The sequence below is a fragment of the Crassostrea angulata genome, chromosome 10 (genome assembly GCF_025612915.1).
Source record: "Crassostrea angulata isolate pt1a10 chromosome 10, ASM2561291v2, whole genome shotgun sequence".
NCBI lineage: Eukaryota > Metazoa > Mollusca > Bivalvia > Ostreida > Ostreidae > Magallana > Magallana angulata.
Window position 1 is genome coordinate 8,601,695 of NC_069120.1, and position 15,731 is coordinate 8,617,425.

At 33.0% G+C, this 15,731-nt stretch overlaps 2 protein-coding genes across 2 annotated transcripts; one reads left to right on the forward strand and one right to left on the reverse strand.

The window, feature by feature from the left end:
- Positions 1 to 1,698: 1,698 nt before the first annotated feature.
- On the forward strand, positions 1,699 to 12,045 carry LOC128167409 (4'-phosphopantetheine phosphatase-like). The gene is made up of 16 exons (XM_052833116.1): positions 1,699 to 1,964; positions 2,362 to 2,435; positions 2,893 to 3,116; positions 3,756 to 3,939; positions 5,362 to 5,454; positions 5,845 to 6,004; positions 6,771 to 6,967; positions 7,568 to 7,649; positions 7,983 to 8,086; positions 8,245 to 8,400; positions 8,556 to 8,668; positions 8,914 to 9,001; positions 9,194 to 9,398; positions 10,087 to 10,241; positions 10,440 to 10,609; positions 10,853 to 12,045. The coding sequence occupies exons 1-16, from the start codon at positions 1,871 to 1,873 to the stop codon at positions 11,082 to 11,084; spliced, it is 2,331 nt and encodes a 776-aa protein (XP_052689076.1). The 5' UTR covers positions 1,699 to 1,870; the 3' UTR covers positions 11,085 to 12,045.
- Positions 12,046 to 13,130: 1,085 nt separating this feature from the next.
- On the reverse strand, positions 13,131 to 14,607 carry LOC128166914 (protein NATD1-like). Its single transcript, XM_052832370.1, has 3 exons — positions 14,419 to 14,607; positions 14,035 to 14,159; positions 13,131 to 13,544 (listed from the first exon to the last, which is right to left on the reverse strand). The coding sequence occupies exons 1-3, from the start codon at positions 14,549 to 14,551 to the stop codon at positions 13,452 to 13,454; spliced, it is 351 nt and encodes a 116-aa protein (XP_052688330.1). The 5' UTR covers positions 14,552 to 14,607; the 3' UTR covers positions 13,131 to 13,451.
- Positions 14,608 to 15,731: the final 1,124 nt, after the last annotated feature.

Consider the following 15,731-nt stretch of genomic DNA (forward strand, 5'->3'; position numbering starts at 1 on the left):
TCACCACAATACATAAAGGTTTTACCACCATACATAATGGTTTTAATACACCATAACATGATGTTAGTACTGCATATAATGAACTTATCACCTAATGTCAAGAAGTTGCACTGCATAAAAAGATTTTGCAACTGCACATGAAGAGTGTACCATATAACATAACGTTTGAACAATAGTTCATTATGAGTTTAGCTCTGTATGAAATGAGTTTATCATATCATATAAAGATTTATTCATAGCACATAATGAATAAACTACTGCACATAATGATCTTACGACATAACGTAATAATGTTACCACTTCATATAAAGATTTTACCCCTGAATATAATGGTGAAATAACAGTATATAATGATGTTAGCACTGCATATAATGATGTTAGCACTGCATATAATGATATTAATATTGCATATAAAAAATATACCAATTCATATAATATGAAATTGACCTTAAGGCAGCTATGGCATTCCATATATCAGAGCTGCTAATTTACTTCAGATTGCATGATTTCATAACATGATCTTAGAAATTATATAAAAAGTTTCGCAATAGTGGATTAAGAATATATTTAAGACATTTAAGAAAAATAAATGTTAAATGAGTTTGTCGACGGAAAAAAGTACATGTGATACTGGCCTATAAAAGAAATAAGCCACCAGTTGGATTAGTGCTAACGCATGTTACTAAAACCAGCAACATCATCCTATAAACTAGAGCGTTTCCAATCACTGGTTGTCTGAGAAATATAGAACTGATATTTATAGATATCATTATTATTATATTAATTGATTAAGAAGTGTTCAATAACTTAACAATTATTTTACGTATTACATTTTTATTCTTTTTTTTATTCTTATTTTGATGAACGCATATACAGTGTATATTTTTTTCGTTAATTACATGTACATTTACTAGCAATTGGACAGGAAGATGTTGTGTTTTTTTAAATTACCACTCTCTTAATTCACAGCGATATAGATACTGACAGGGCTAAAATATGCACAATCTAGTTCAAACCAATTTGCCAATCGGTCGAAAGCTTCAGCAGCGTTAGAAAAATCACGGACTGCACGAAATAATCATGATGATGTCACACTTACATGTAATTTCTCATATATGAAAACTTGGTTATTCTAGCTTTTATAAAGTTAACGTTCTGATGTACGATAACAATAATTCAGTCACATTTTTCTACTCTATGATTAATTAAATAATTTATTGCAATAAAAACGTAAATTATATAAACAATAAAATGCTATCTTTGATAATCCATGCGGGCTATGAAGGTATATAGTGAGCATTGCGTCATAACTTGAAGATATTTTTTAAAAGTACAATTTTTAATTAAAATTTATTTTAATAAAACTTGAATTGTAAAAACCTCTGCTGCTTTCAAACGCAGAATGTACATATCACTAGCCGATGCAATCAGTTGTGAGGCCAGATATACAAGTGTACATTTTATTTATTTTGTAAGGAAAGTAACCCCCCTCCCCGGAAAACTCAAACTTAATAAATTCCTATTGTAAAACTACCAAGAATGATTTGGACTCAATTCCCCTGGCAAACACAAATATACCTTGGACCCCTATACCCCCACCCACCCACATCCACCCCTAGAATTTTTTTCTTGATCCGCGCATGCAAGGTACTAAAATCTTGCGGGATCGGTTCTAAGATATAACAATCGGGCTCGCGGTTTTCTTTTGTATTGCATTTTGATGAGATATATTGCAATGCAATGTTTACATTCTAAATTCTCGGTGATTTATTGAATGATATTAATCAAAATGCATTAACTTTTATTGCAAAACCTAGTGTGGTTCGTAAGGTTTACGTTAGTTGGAAAATACTGACCGATTTCTTGCACCATGACAGAAAAATCGTATGCCAGAAGTATTAACCTCCCCAATGAACAGATTTTTCGAAATTTGAATAATGCACGATGTTTGGCTTTAGATATTGGTAAGTGTGAGCAGTACATTTTTGTCAATCACAACAGATTTTATTGCATTCTACAGCTGTTCTAACATCTGTCAGATCTGATATGATATGATTTAACTGTTAATTTCAAAAGGATGCCTGCAAATATGAATGTGATAAAAATAAAGAATATACATGTAATGAAATAGACCAGTCTTTACCTCCATAATACTGACAGTTAAACACAATATTGATCTTTATTGATCGTGTACATTGTTTAGGAATATGGTCTTTGTAATTGATTTGAGGAAAGACATTTAATTCTCTGTGTTGCGACTTTAAAAACTATCATAATGATTTGTCGCAGTGTGTAGAGGCACCTTGAATCATTCAGCATTTTTTAAAAACTTATTTTTAGTTATTCATTTTTACCATGCAGGTGGCTCACTAGCCAAACTGGCATACTGTTCAAGAATACACAGACGAATGTCACAGGTACTTGACAGAAATGAGGTAGGTATTGCCAGTAGTTTTAAACTAATGTTTGAATGATTTACACCACACTTTAAGGGTGGTCACATGATGCGATTTGTCATCAGATTTACCATTAGATTCTCTCATCCTTTTGACTTTCGACTAAAATCATAGCATGTGACTGGTGCATCTTAGTCAAGAGAGCAAAGTCTGAAAGTTGATTAAAAAATCTGATTGTGAATTCCAATTGATTTCAATTCATTGCGTAGGAATGAATTTACCTGTATAAAAATTATAATTATTGTTAAAATAAAATTTATTGTGAAATCGTATTTTGTGACCATCTCAACGATTGACTCCAGTTGACTTACTTATATAGCAAGTTGATTTAAAATCAGATGAAAAATCACATTGTGTGTCTGCATTGTTATGCTTTAAGTTATAGATAATCATTTATTCATTAAGAAAATGCTATTGTGTTTTCTCTTGATTTAAGTCCACTGAGAGCAGCCCAAGTCAACACATATATGAAGTGTGTGAGGAGGATGAGTACATAGATCGCCTCCATTTTGTCAAGTTTGAGACAAAGTTCATAGAGTCTTGTTTAGATTTCATACAACAGAAGTTGGGAGATTCCCTCAGTCAGAACAAAACTATCCATGTCACTGGGGGTGGAGCACACAAATACAAGGACCTTCTAGCTTCAAAACTCGGAGTTGTGTAAGTTGTGATTTATTTTTCCCAGGTCAGGTAAGAAATAGGCCTAGGCATATGTATTCAATACAGTTTTCATCTTGACGAAGTGCCTATGCTGGGTGATGTCACAATAAGGTTTTTTTTCTACATTTTTTTTTTCTGGCAATTTATTTGTTCTTATCTCGTAAGTAGTGTGCATCTACATCTGATCCGAAAACTATTGTTCTTTTCCCAATTGATAGTTTGATTTGGTGTAGTGTCAGTGATTTCAAACAGGAGAACTCAAATATAGCAACATTCAAATATTTCAGAATTAATAAATAATTATGAAAATGTTTACTTATCATTGGTTTTTGCAAATAAATTTATCACATAGGGTGACGAATGGATTAGCTACATACCCTTTTATCGAATAATGTAACTTTTGAAAGTTTTACATGTTTTTACAATAAATTTCCAAAAATATGATGCTATTATCTCACATTTTCTAAAAGATACAATATTCTAGCCACAGTTTAGTCCAAATATCTATAGAACAAGAACTCCCATTAAAGGCAAGGAAGGAATTTGTTGTCTGAATGAATAGAGAACGTACATTAGTGAATCATGTATATATCACGTAGATGACAGCTGGGATAAAGTGATCATTGTCATTCATTCTAGGGTTGAAAAAGAGGATGAAATGTCCTGTCTGATAGAGGGATGTAATTTTTTACTGAAGAACATTCCAGACGAGGCATTTCTGTACCAGAGACATACAGAACCAACCTACAAGTTTCAGGGGGTCAGCAGAGACATATTTCCTTTTCTCCTGGTCAACATTGGATCTGGTGTCAGTTTAATCAAGGTAAATGCCTACCTTTTTGTTTCAGAAAAACATACCTGTTAACCTTTCAAAGCTGTTATGTGGGAGAATCTCCCCCTTACCAACTTGGCTAAGGGGGAGATTTTGCGTAAACGACGTTTTTTCACGTGAAATGCAAATATATATTAAAAATACTGTTAGATACCTTATTTTACCATTGTAATTAATGCATTTGCAATCATTTTAAATTTTATTATTTCTATGACTACCAGTGTGCAATTACAACTTGTGTTGCTATACAAGTTCAGAAAACTATGATTTTGTTTGCATGGTACAATACAAGAAGTCAATAGTGCCACTTTTTATATTAAGTCTCTCTATTGTCCAGTATTGAACCATCACTGCATGCTGACATCTAGGGTAAACACAGAAAATTTATTCTGCCTATTTTGAATTTGCAGTGAAACCCAGTTAAGAAATTACCAGAAAATAATATTCATTAAAATTATTTTTTGCCTTATATATAGGATAGATTTTTAATTCACAAAACAATTTTAACATGTATTTCTCCAGTATCATTTAAAAATGATCTCTGTTGTAATGTCTATAGCATCCCTGTAATTCATAGTACCGGTACTATAAACTTTAAAAACTCATGTGAAATGCTTTTACACTTTTTCCTCGAGCTTCACTTTATTGGTAGCTTGTATAAACACTCAGTGTTCCAAACTCACTTTGACTTTTACCGACTGTGCTGGCCAGACAGAATTAGTCACGACTCACTGCACGTGGCTTGGGTGCTTTACCTGTGCACCTGTTAAGTGACACCACTGGCTTTGTATTGTTTTCTTTGGAGTTACAGAGTAAAATCAAGATGTTTTAAGCTTTTACTTATTTTTTTTATAAGGCCTATGCATAACTACATGTAAATACGTAACTGATTTAAGTCAAAACCGGAAGTAATCGTAAAAAGTAAACTTGCCATACTATGATCACGGTAGACAGTACTTGGATGGATTTTGATATATTCAAGCTACACAGCAGCTTTTTGAGCTCAAAATCAGAGAAAAACCCGCAGTGGTTGTTGAAATTTGCATGTAAAGATTCAGAATTGGGGGGGGGGGGGTATGGGGGAGACAAATACGATTGCGGGAGAAATTTGTCTCCCGCGCGGGAGATAGGTTGGATGTGGGAGATCTTAGATTTTTAGGCCGTTTTGCGGGAGTCTCCCGCGCAATGCGGGAGGGTTAACAGGTATGGAAAAAGTTTTAAAACAAAATGCTGTTTACACATTACAATGAATTCAGAGAGAAATAAAAAGATAATTTTAGGTTTATTGGACATTTGAAATTCATAAGAGAACTATTTGTGGGCAAATAACAAATAAAAGACCAGGGAATATAATACAGCAGGTAAATTTTATGTGAGGAAAGAAATCAAAAGAAAACTCTTTTATCACTGAAGGTTGAGTCAGAAGACACTTATCAGAGAATTGGAGGAACTTCAACTGGGGGCGGCACATTCTGGGGCCTGGGATCACTTCTTACCAAAGCCAAGGTAAACATCAGAGATGCCTGGTGATTGAGTTCTCTTATCACCATTAACTTTTAGGGATAAGCACAAATTTGAAACAAAAAGAATTTGAATTATACATCCTGCTTACTGTCAAATAAATGTATGAAGCATTTTTAAACATTCTTAAAACATTTACTGGGTGTCATGGAGAAGCTTGAATGGTGTGGGATGAAATTAGAGTAGGTATATTTAAGTGCATCTTTGCTAGCCAAGGGTTTTCAGTCCAATCCTCTCCCCATAAATTCAGACCACTCTACTTTCCATTTATGGGGAGTGGAATGGACCGAAAACCCTTTGCTAGCGAAGATAATTTATGTGTTACATGTAACAAGAAGTCTAGCTTAACAAAAATATACCTTGATCAATCTACAGACATTTGATGACCTTTTGGAGTTAGCAGAGCAGGGGGACCACAGAGAGGTGGATATGCTAGTAAAGGACATTTATGGGGGTGCCTACTCCTCTATTGGGCTCTCTGGGGACATCATAGCCAGCAGTTTTGGGAAGGCAGCCAGATCTCCTAAAAAATCAGGTGTGTAAATAAATCATGTTTTCTGAAGCAGGATAAAAAATTATGATTTTTAGCATAACTAATTAAATATCTAATCAAAAGCTGGCTGTGTATTTTTGACTGCTCCTGTTGGACTATTTTGATGCAATAAATTACCAATTATCTCATGTACTTGTATATTTTAGCTATAGAAAAGAGTAATAATTTTATTTAAATTTCCTGTATGAAAAATCACATTTTTCTCTTTTATTAAGCTAAATTTCAATTTTTTATACCCCCGCTCCGAAGGAGAGGGGGTATACTGTTTTACCCTTGTGTGTCTGTCTGTCCGTCTGTAACAAAAATTTCTGTCGCATTTATCTCAGCAACTATTTATCGCAGATGCTTGAAATTTTTACACAGTGTTTGTTAAGGCATGCCATATCATGGGGTATATTTTTGTACCAATCGGATGTCAACTTCCTGTTAAATGAGTACTTTGTTTATTTTAGCCAAAATTTTCAAACAAATTTTCCTCAAAGATTTCTCAGCAGCTATTTATCGCAGATGCTTGAAATTTTAACACACTATTTGTTTAGGCATGCTATATTGTGGGATATATTTCTGTACCAATCGGATGCCAGCTTTCTGTTAAATGTCGACTTTGCTTATTTTGCATATTCACATCAGAGCGGGGGTATCACTAGTAAGCATTGGCTCACAGACATCTTGTTTTATCTGAAATTAAATGACAGTATGTACCATAGTTTTCCTTTCCTATTAATCAGTAATTTTTTTTGCTTTGTAGAAGATCAAGAAACTGGATTTAAGGAGGCAGACATTGCACGGAGTCTTCTGTTGTCTATCAGCAATGACATTGGACAGATTGCCTATCTCCACGCTAAACTACACAGTCTCAACAAAATCTACTTTGGGGGTTACTTCATCAGGGGTCATCCTCTTACTATGCATACCATCACGTACGCCATCAATTTCTGGTCAAAAGTAAGCTTACGTGCATTTAATATATCAGAATAGATTCATCATAGGTTAAATAGATGTAGAAATAGCTGACACATGTTTTTTCAGTGTTGACGAATGCATGCATAAATGATATAATATTTATCCACGTAGCTAAAGTATATTTATTTTGCCAGATTAAAAAGAAAATGAATTAACAATATGCATTTGTAAATATAAATTTGTTGTTATTATAATTTATGATATATACTGAAATCTGATTGGTTTAGACGCAATTGATAATCCGTTCTAATACCCTCAGCGTTAGCAACACACTTGGCAATGGGTAACACAATTCGGCAACGGGTAACACAACAAATTGTAACATGCGATTAAAATTATGGTGCATACAGTTCGTCTCAAAGTTCACGCCATTTCTATATAAAAGCAGTAAAAATTTCTTTAAATTAAGACATTCAGTATAATAAATTAGATAGAGCCTGTTTGAGAGGATAACAGTTGAAATTGACACCCCTCGAAAACCATTGTCAACCTCTGCTTCGCGTCGGTTGAAAATGGTTTTCTTGAGGTGTCAATTTCAACTGTTACCCTCCCAAACAGGCGCTATTTATATATTATTACTAGGGTGAGATAAATGCCTTATTTCTCCGTCACGAGGGTTATCTTGGTGCCATAGGAGCATTTATTAGAGGTGCTAAAGAGGAAGGTGAGAGAAAGTTTTTCTTCAGTTCTACAGATGGTTTTTGCCTTTGGAGCTATTACACATCTAATATGAATCTTATTTTTGGTCACCAGAAGTTTCATGGATAAAGTACAGTTTTGCAGTTTTGATATATAAAAATCCAGGCGCCAACTTTAATTAATGAGGTTGGCAAAAATAAAGCATTTCTTGATGTGTCTGTTTTAACCAAATAGCATATTTTTTTCCAACAAAAGCTATAGTTGATGTGAACCAAAATCAGACTGATGTATTGTAAATTACAGAAAAATAAATAACCATCAATGAAAGTTGAATTACAGCATATAACCTCTGTTGTAGATACTAGAGGCTTGACTTGGGGTGAGAATTTGGCAGGAAGCTCAGGTCTTGGTAGCTATCACAAAAGTCATCCCTGGCGAGAGAAGAAAAACCACAGCTCAACTGTAGGCAATTTTAACTGGAATTATAAAGATCTTTCATGCTCATATATTCTGCCTTGTGATTAAGTTTGAGTTAGATTAAAGATTTTTTTTCAGATTTTAATTAAATACACATCCTCCTTTAGATAAAAATAAAATCGGTAGATTACGTACTATTGCAGTTTGAGATGTTAGAACTGAACCAGTTAGACCGCGCCTTACTACCCTGTCCTCTGTTACTGGACCAGCAGAGTTATCTCCCCGACACAGTAGAACTGACAGAAGATATCGCTGCTAGAGAGTATTGGCTTGAATGCTTTACGAAAGGTGTTCATAAGGTACTGATACACTGTAAAATCAAAATGAAGTATGTTCTTCTACGTTTGACATTCATAATTCTAATATGGTATTACCAGTATGGATTAAATTTATCGCTGATGCATCACAACATTGTTTTGTTTTGTAAATACAGTGTATAATTTACATGTCACAGACACAGGAGCAGGCCATTAAAAGTCAACAGAATCATCCTGATGCCATGGAAAGAGCTGAAAAGTTCACAGCAAAATATATAGAGAGGCTGACAGAGCTGAAAGAAAATCCCTGGTATTGGAACTAATTGAATCTGTCTGGTTTTTATAACAAGCCAAATACATTGTTCTAAACATGCATAATTATGTTGAATTTATTCTCTTGCATTTTTTTATTTGAGGTCTCTGAGATAATTCAGTGGTATATGTGCATGCTCACAAAGACACATAGCTACTTTCAGTTTCTTGCTGTGTATGAAGAAATTCTTTCTTTCAGTTCAGTTTCTAGCCGTTTTATGAAGTAAATTCTTTTTATTATAGTGCCTATGGCTCCCTAACAGTAAGAAGCCTATTAGACACCAGCAGTCACTACCTCCAAGAATTCATGTTCAATGATCCCTATCTGCAGGTATAGAATAAGACTTAGTATATTTAACTTTATACATGTATAGCTTCAGTATTTGGTTCAGAAAATGTTTGTTTGGACCCACTCTTCTTGCTTAACTTTATAAACATGTTGATGCACTGCATGTATTCCACAAAATCTTTGACTAATCGAATTGGAACTCTTATTTTAGCATCAATTTTGTTTTCCTTTTAGCTTAAACAAACTGAAAATGAGCATTCATTGAAATACCTTGCTGAGTACTTTCAAGAACTTGAGAGAATGGACTTTGAGGACCGACAGTTAGCCTTGGCTAAAGGAGTAATAGCAGGCAATGTGTTTGATTGGGGTGCAAGGGAGGTTACTCAGATAATGGAAACTCAAAGTTTTGGATTCAAAGAAGCCACAGAGAAGCTACAAGGTTCATTTGTCATTCTTCATTTTAAGATTATAAAATATTTATTAGCTATAATCATAGTCTTAAAAAGTTTAGAGTTAGTTCATTTCTGATAATTAAACATTTTACATAATGTGTTATCTTTGGATAATTTTTCTAAACAGATTAAAGACCTTCTAAAAATGTAAAAACATTATAAACCAATTTTTATTTGATAAAATTTTGTATGGTTAGAAAGACAAGTTTTTGGATATTTTCTTCCTGTGAACAAGTATTTTATTGTCTCTCTTATTTGATAGAGATGATTTAAATACTGTAAAACCACTTGAGGTTTAATTGTGAATATGAGACATGTTGCAAAGTTTGCAAAAATCCAGGCCATTCCCCAGGGGACAAAGCATGCAGGGCTTAAGTTATTTTACAGCATGGAAGATTTTACATCTATTTAAATTCATAGTATGAAAAAAATTCAGTATTGTTAAAAAGATAAAAAGAGCATTCAATTGCAATTGTATATAGAAAATAATATATTTTGAGAAAAAATCTGATTTAGCAACACTCAGAGATATATTGATGTGTGGAAACTATATTCCTACCTGTTGTTTTTTACATGTAGTGTCGATTTGGAACAGCAAGAGGGAAAAATAACAAGTCTGTATGGTTATCACATGTACATGTAGCATAATTAACTCTGTCTCGTTTTCTCTCCTAGAACGTCCCTGGTTGTTTGATGATTTTGATGCTTGGTTGAGCCGAATTAAAGGGAAACCCCACAAATGTGCTGCCATATTCGTTGATAATAGTGGAGCAGACATCATTCTAGGAATATTTCCTTTTATAAGAGACATGCTTTCTAGAGGAACTAAGGTGGATAATGCTTGTACATATTTCAGCTCGTGGATTGTTTTTTAATTGTTTTGTATGTGTACATGTAAATGAAGTTTAAGATAGTTTTGAGGTCTTAGTGATGTACATGTAATGTTTAGTTTTTTACACTTCATCCTTGTAATATATCATCAGAATTGCATTTATTTTTTAGTTTAAAATCAACTTACTATGTTGTAGGTGATTCTTTGTGCCAATAGCCGTCCAGCTCTTAATGATGTCATTTATAATGAACTTGTAATACTTGTGAAGCGAGTAGCAGAAATAGACCCCCAAATAAATGAAGCTTACTCAGAGAATCGACTGATGGTGATGGAAACAGGCCAGGGCTCACCATGTTTAGACTTGCGGTTGGTCTAATTTTAAAAAATAATGACTGAATCAAATGTTATTATGTACAGTAAAACACGGTTATAGCGAACACGCTTATAATAAATTGACACTTCTACACTTCATTCCCAGTGACTTTATTACATGTTGTAACATTGAAAGATATAACAAATTATGCTTATAACAAAGTAAAATTTTTCATTTAAGAAATTCCGTAATTTTTTCAACTGTTGAACTGAAACAAGAAGTATCTTTGGTTACAGATTAATCGATTGCCAACTAGTAGACCTGATGAACAAGGAGGAGACAGACTTAATCGTCATTGAAGGAATGGGGCGGGCTATCCACACAAACTTTGATGCCTGCTTCTCATGCGAAGCCTTAAAAATTGCTGTGATAAAAAATAGGTGGCTAGCAAACCGCTTAGGGGGTGACATGTTTAGCGTTATGTTCAAGTATGAGGCACCTAGGAAAATTTATGCAAACACAACATGATGACATTAAAGTTATAAGATATCCTTTTCAGCTTAGTTATTTCACAAAAACTTTGTTGTGATTTTAATTAGCATACATGTTCCTTAGCAGAAGGACTTTTAAAGTTCTGAATACTGTAGCTTAACCATTTTTTAAACTTCCTTTGAATATTTGAGCCATGTATTAACACAACATATAATGACGAAACCAGGAGATCACAATTAATCTGTCTGATTTATAACATACATATACATAACATAATAAATGAAGAATTTTCAGAAAATGCATGTAGTCAGACACAGAGGAGGGGGTTGGTATTGTACAAATATAATTGAACTATTTAAATATGCACTAGGCCAAGTAGATCAAATCAAAGCTATTCTCAGAAGATACTACTAGAAGTACATATAGACAAAAGTATGCTGTATTGGTTTGGAACCAATAATACACATGTACTTCTGTATCAATAACCAATGTAATCCAATAACAATGAAATTCGATTACACGATAAATCTTAGGCTGAAGTTTACCAGTATGCACTGAATTATATGTATGAGGACTTTGACTGTGATTCATTGGAACTATTGTTGCAATATATGTACCAGAACTACGTACATGTCTTTTGTTAAAATGTGGTACATCTACTTATCGTATTAAACAATGCAAATTTTTAAACATAAATTTGAATGCTTGTTTTATGTAAACCTTTTTTTTATGTTTTGTAACGTAGTTTTCAATGATTAAATTGTTGTTAAATTGCTTATTTTTACACACTCTCATAGAATGCTCAAGCCTCTGTGATATGTGAATTGTTCAGATATATTTGTGTTCATTTTTTCTTGACATATTTTGTCAACATAAAGTTCATTATCGGTGTCATTTTTGGAGAGTGTGTTTAATTTTTTTAAATGGTTATTTTACTGGTGAAGTATATAGCATATGATGAAATTCATTTGAAAAGAAAATAAAACTATTTAAAGAATTTTGCTTTCAATTAATAGACTAGCATAAGAACTTTGATGTTGTTATTGGGCATACAAAGATGGGCAGTTCACATCCCTGATTGTATTCTTCATTGTTATTGGTCAAAGTTAACCCTATTTATAGGCTATTCTGTACATTTTACTCCTATTTTGGTTAATTGTAACCCAGTGAACGAGAATACTTGTACAATTTTTTGACCTTCTGTACAAGGTTTTTTTTGTGAACATTTTCAAGGATCAAGAGGTGATTTGTGTATGGTTGAATGTGGCTCATTGCACCTTGAAATAGTTTCTCAAATCAACAGAAAATTACTTAATTACAAAAGATAACATGAAGCATAAGAAGTTTATGTCAAAAAGACAAAAAAATATGCAAGTTTGATAAAAAAAAATTTGCTATTTAAAACAATTACATGAACTAAATTTAAGCCTGGGCTTAAATTTTATCAGAATATCTCGGGAGATATAAATCCTAACAACTAAATGAATCAGCCAGATATTTAATTGGTCAAACAGTTCACCAGATTACTATACTCTGGCCCGAGTTTTTGCTTCCACCTCTTTTCACTATATTTCGATAATAATAAATATCTTTGTGCTCAAACTACTCTCATCCACTAGTATGAAAAATGTCCAGATTATCTGTTTTGAAACGCCCCCTCTACCGCTTCAGGTTTCAATACACATCCCAAAATAAAAAGTCTACGGGGATTTTACATTGCACCAGCCCATATGATAACGTTGAAAAATTCCGCGAGGTGTCCCGAATTCTTCCGAATGGAGAAAAGATGTAAACATTTCCCATTATGAATCTCTGTAAGAAATTTGTTTTCCTTCCTTTAAACTTTTATGAGTGAAAAGGGATAAATTATCAATGAAGATATCTTGGATATTTTCCCTTTCATCGATCTCAACTGTACTTCTTTCACAGGTATGTGTATTTTTATTAAAAATCATCAAAAAGTGATGGAAGCAATAACTTGGGACAGACTATAGTATTGTACATGTTTTAACTGATAGCCCCATTGTGATTAACACGCATGCTTTTAAATTTCAAGTTATTAGAATGAACTGACAAAACAAATCTGGTGGCTTTATTTTATTTGCAACGTACTAAAACAATCAAGTCTTTCACTAAAACAGACTTCTAAATATTGTTGATGTTTGATTCTTTTATCACAACTGATGAACAATGTTCATTGAAAATCATGAGGTACATATAATCATACCAATTAAAGCTTGCATCAAATTTTCATGCAAGATGTGATCTCAGATTAAATACCAGTTTCCATAGCAGCAATGAAACATTAATTAACATGTCCACTGCACACTTCTTGGGTGAATTTCTGAAGACCTTAGATCTAATATCCTGTCTTTGGAAATTGCACAGACTGTTTCTAGCTGATTAAGTGGGTGGATGTTTTGAAGCATAATGCTGAAGGTAGGAGCATGTTAATTCCATTTTAATCCCATTATCCTTGAAGTGTTTGAATGCAGTCTGAAAAGAAGAAATGTGTACATATTGAAAGCTTAAATCACAATTTGGGTTAACTGTTTATAGAGCTGCTGTAATAGTTCTGTACAAGCAAAGAATTGCATGCCAAAATTTATCCTCGAAAAAATTGAGGTAATTTTTCCAAAACTTGCCACTATTAAGAATATGTGCTTGTTTTGGGATTATTTCAGTAATTTTATAACACATTCTAAAATAATTCTTTTTATATTGATTTCCTTACTTCAGTCATTTTTTTTTTTTTACATACAAATGCTAAATGGTGGGGTTATTTTATTTGTAAAAATTTCTGGGGCAAGAAAGGGATATAAACACAGTATTGAATTTGGACAGTGCAATGGTTTTCATTGTATTGATTTATTTAATTAAACTTTGGCTGCCAAAAAGAAATTTTGCTACAGAGCTATAGTCCTCCAATTGAAACTAAACCGTCTGTGATTTGTGTTAAAACGATTTGTGTTGGGATTGTTTATACCTCTGCTAGGATACCAGCAATTCCATGCCCTCTGTAGGATGGTGGCACCAAAGTGTGATACAGATCAACTTTGTTGTTAGTGATGTAGTCGTACTGTAAAAATGCTTTATCACCTTTCTTGTTATCTACAGAAAAAAAATAGATGATGAATTAAAGGATGGTCCAATTTATACTCAGCAAATAGTACACTACAAATGTAATATATGCCTTAACTTGCAGGATCAGCCAATGAGAACACATATTCCTCTTCTTTATTTTAGTATGATATAATAAACAGCTGATAAAAGCTACGGCTAATGTAAGAATCCCATGGAACCCCCCCCCCCCCCCCAAACAAACAAAATAGTGTCAACAGCCGATCAAAGTATGAAGTTATGAACTGACCTTTGAGTTGAATCACAAATTCCTTTTTGTCGGGATCATGCACTGCCTGAAATTTTGAAGTTGAATCCATCGCAATAAAGTGCTTTCTGATAAAATTATGTGCGAATCGGTGTCTTAATAGCGAGCGATTCATTATCAGCCAAAATAAAAAAAAAAAAACGTCAACGGCTTACTTTCATTTCGTGAGTGGTAGTCCGAACCCGACGTTTTTGGTGATTTCAGTTATGTAGTAAAACTGAAAGAATAACCGATATTGGGACAAAACAAAGTTGTCAAAAATACAAGGATATTTATGAATTATTCTCTTTTTTTTTTAAAGAATAAAAATTATTAAGTCAAGCTAGGTCATAGGAAAGGTAAAGATCAGCGATTTATTGTTAACATCGGCAATATTTATCGATCTTTGTTTGGTAAAAAAAAATGTATCCAACAATTTCTTTTGAATCTGAGTTAAAGACAAATTGTGACTTACGGAATTTTTTGTGACTGAAATCAGAGACATAAACAATTGTTTTTATGTCTCTGCTGAAATTTTACATTTCCCTTAGTACAGTTTAAATTCCGGGGTTTTTTTTTTGAACTCTGACAAGGATATTTTTATACCCCCGCAAACGAAGTTTAGGGGGGTATATTGGTTTCACCCTGTCTGTCTGTCCGTCCGTCTGTCTGTAGACGCAACTTTGTCCCCCCTATAGAATTTTTTGTTACTGCATGGAACAGTTTGAAAATTTGTACATATGTTGAACAACATCTGAAGATGTGCACCTGCAATTTTTTTTTAAGATCAGACAAGATTTAATGATTTTATGACAGTTTTCATTTTCCTTATTCTATATATTGTACACTAATGTTGAAAAGTAAGGGAGGTAATCCTTACAGATTTTATTAATTAATTAATAGAAAACACTCTAAAATATATTTATATAAATACATCCAGATGGAGTTTTTTTTGTCTTTATGTCTTAATTAATAAAAAAAAAAATATTTTTTATAAGTATTCTATCAACTGACAATGCAAGGTTTTTGTTTGTCAATGATAAATTTTTAGGAGCTAATGAGAACATCAAAGACAAGTGTGGCTGAATTCATTTGTCCCAAGGGAGCCATTATCTGAGCCATGGTTCAGATGGAGCATGTGTTTAGGGGAAATTGATAATCTGTAAAATGGGTGATGGTTTTGGGGCTATTTTAAAACTGTTTCATGTAAACCAAAAGGTCTATCATTATAAGGAAATAAATAATATAATTATTAATAAAGAAGTTAAACTATTTTTAGAGGTTGTTTAAATTTATTTGTCAAGTAATTTGATGAA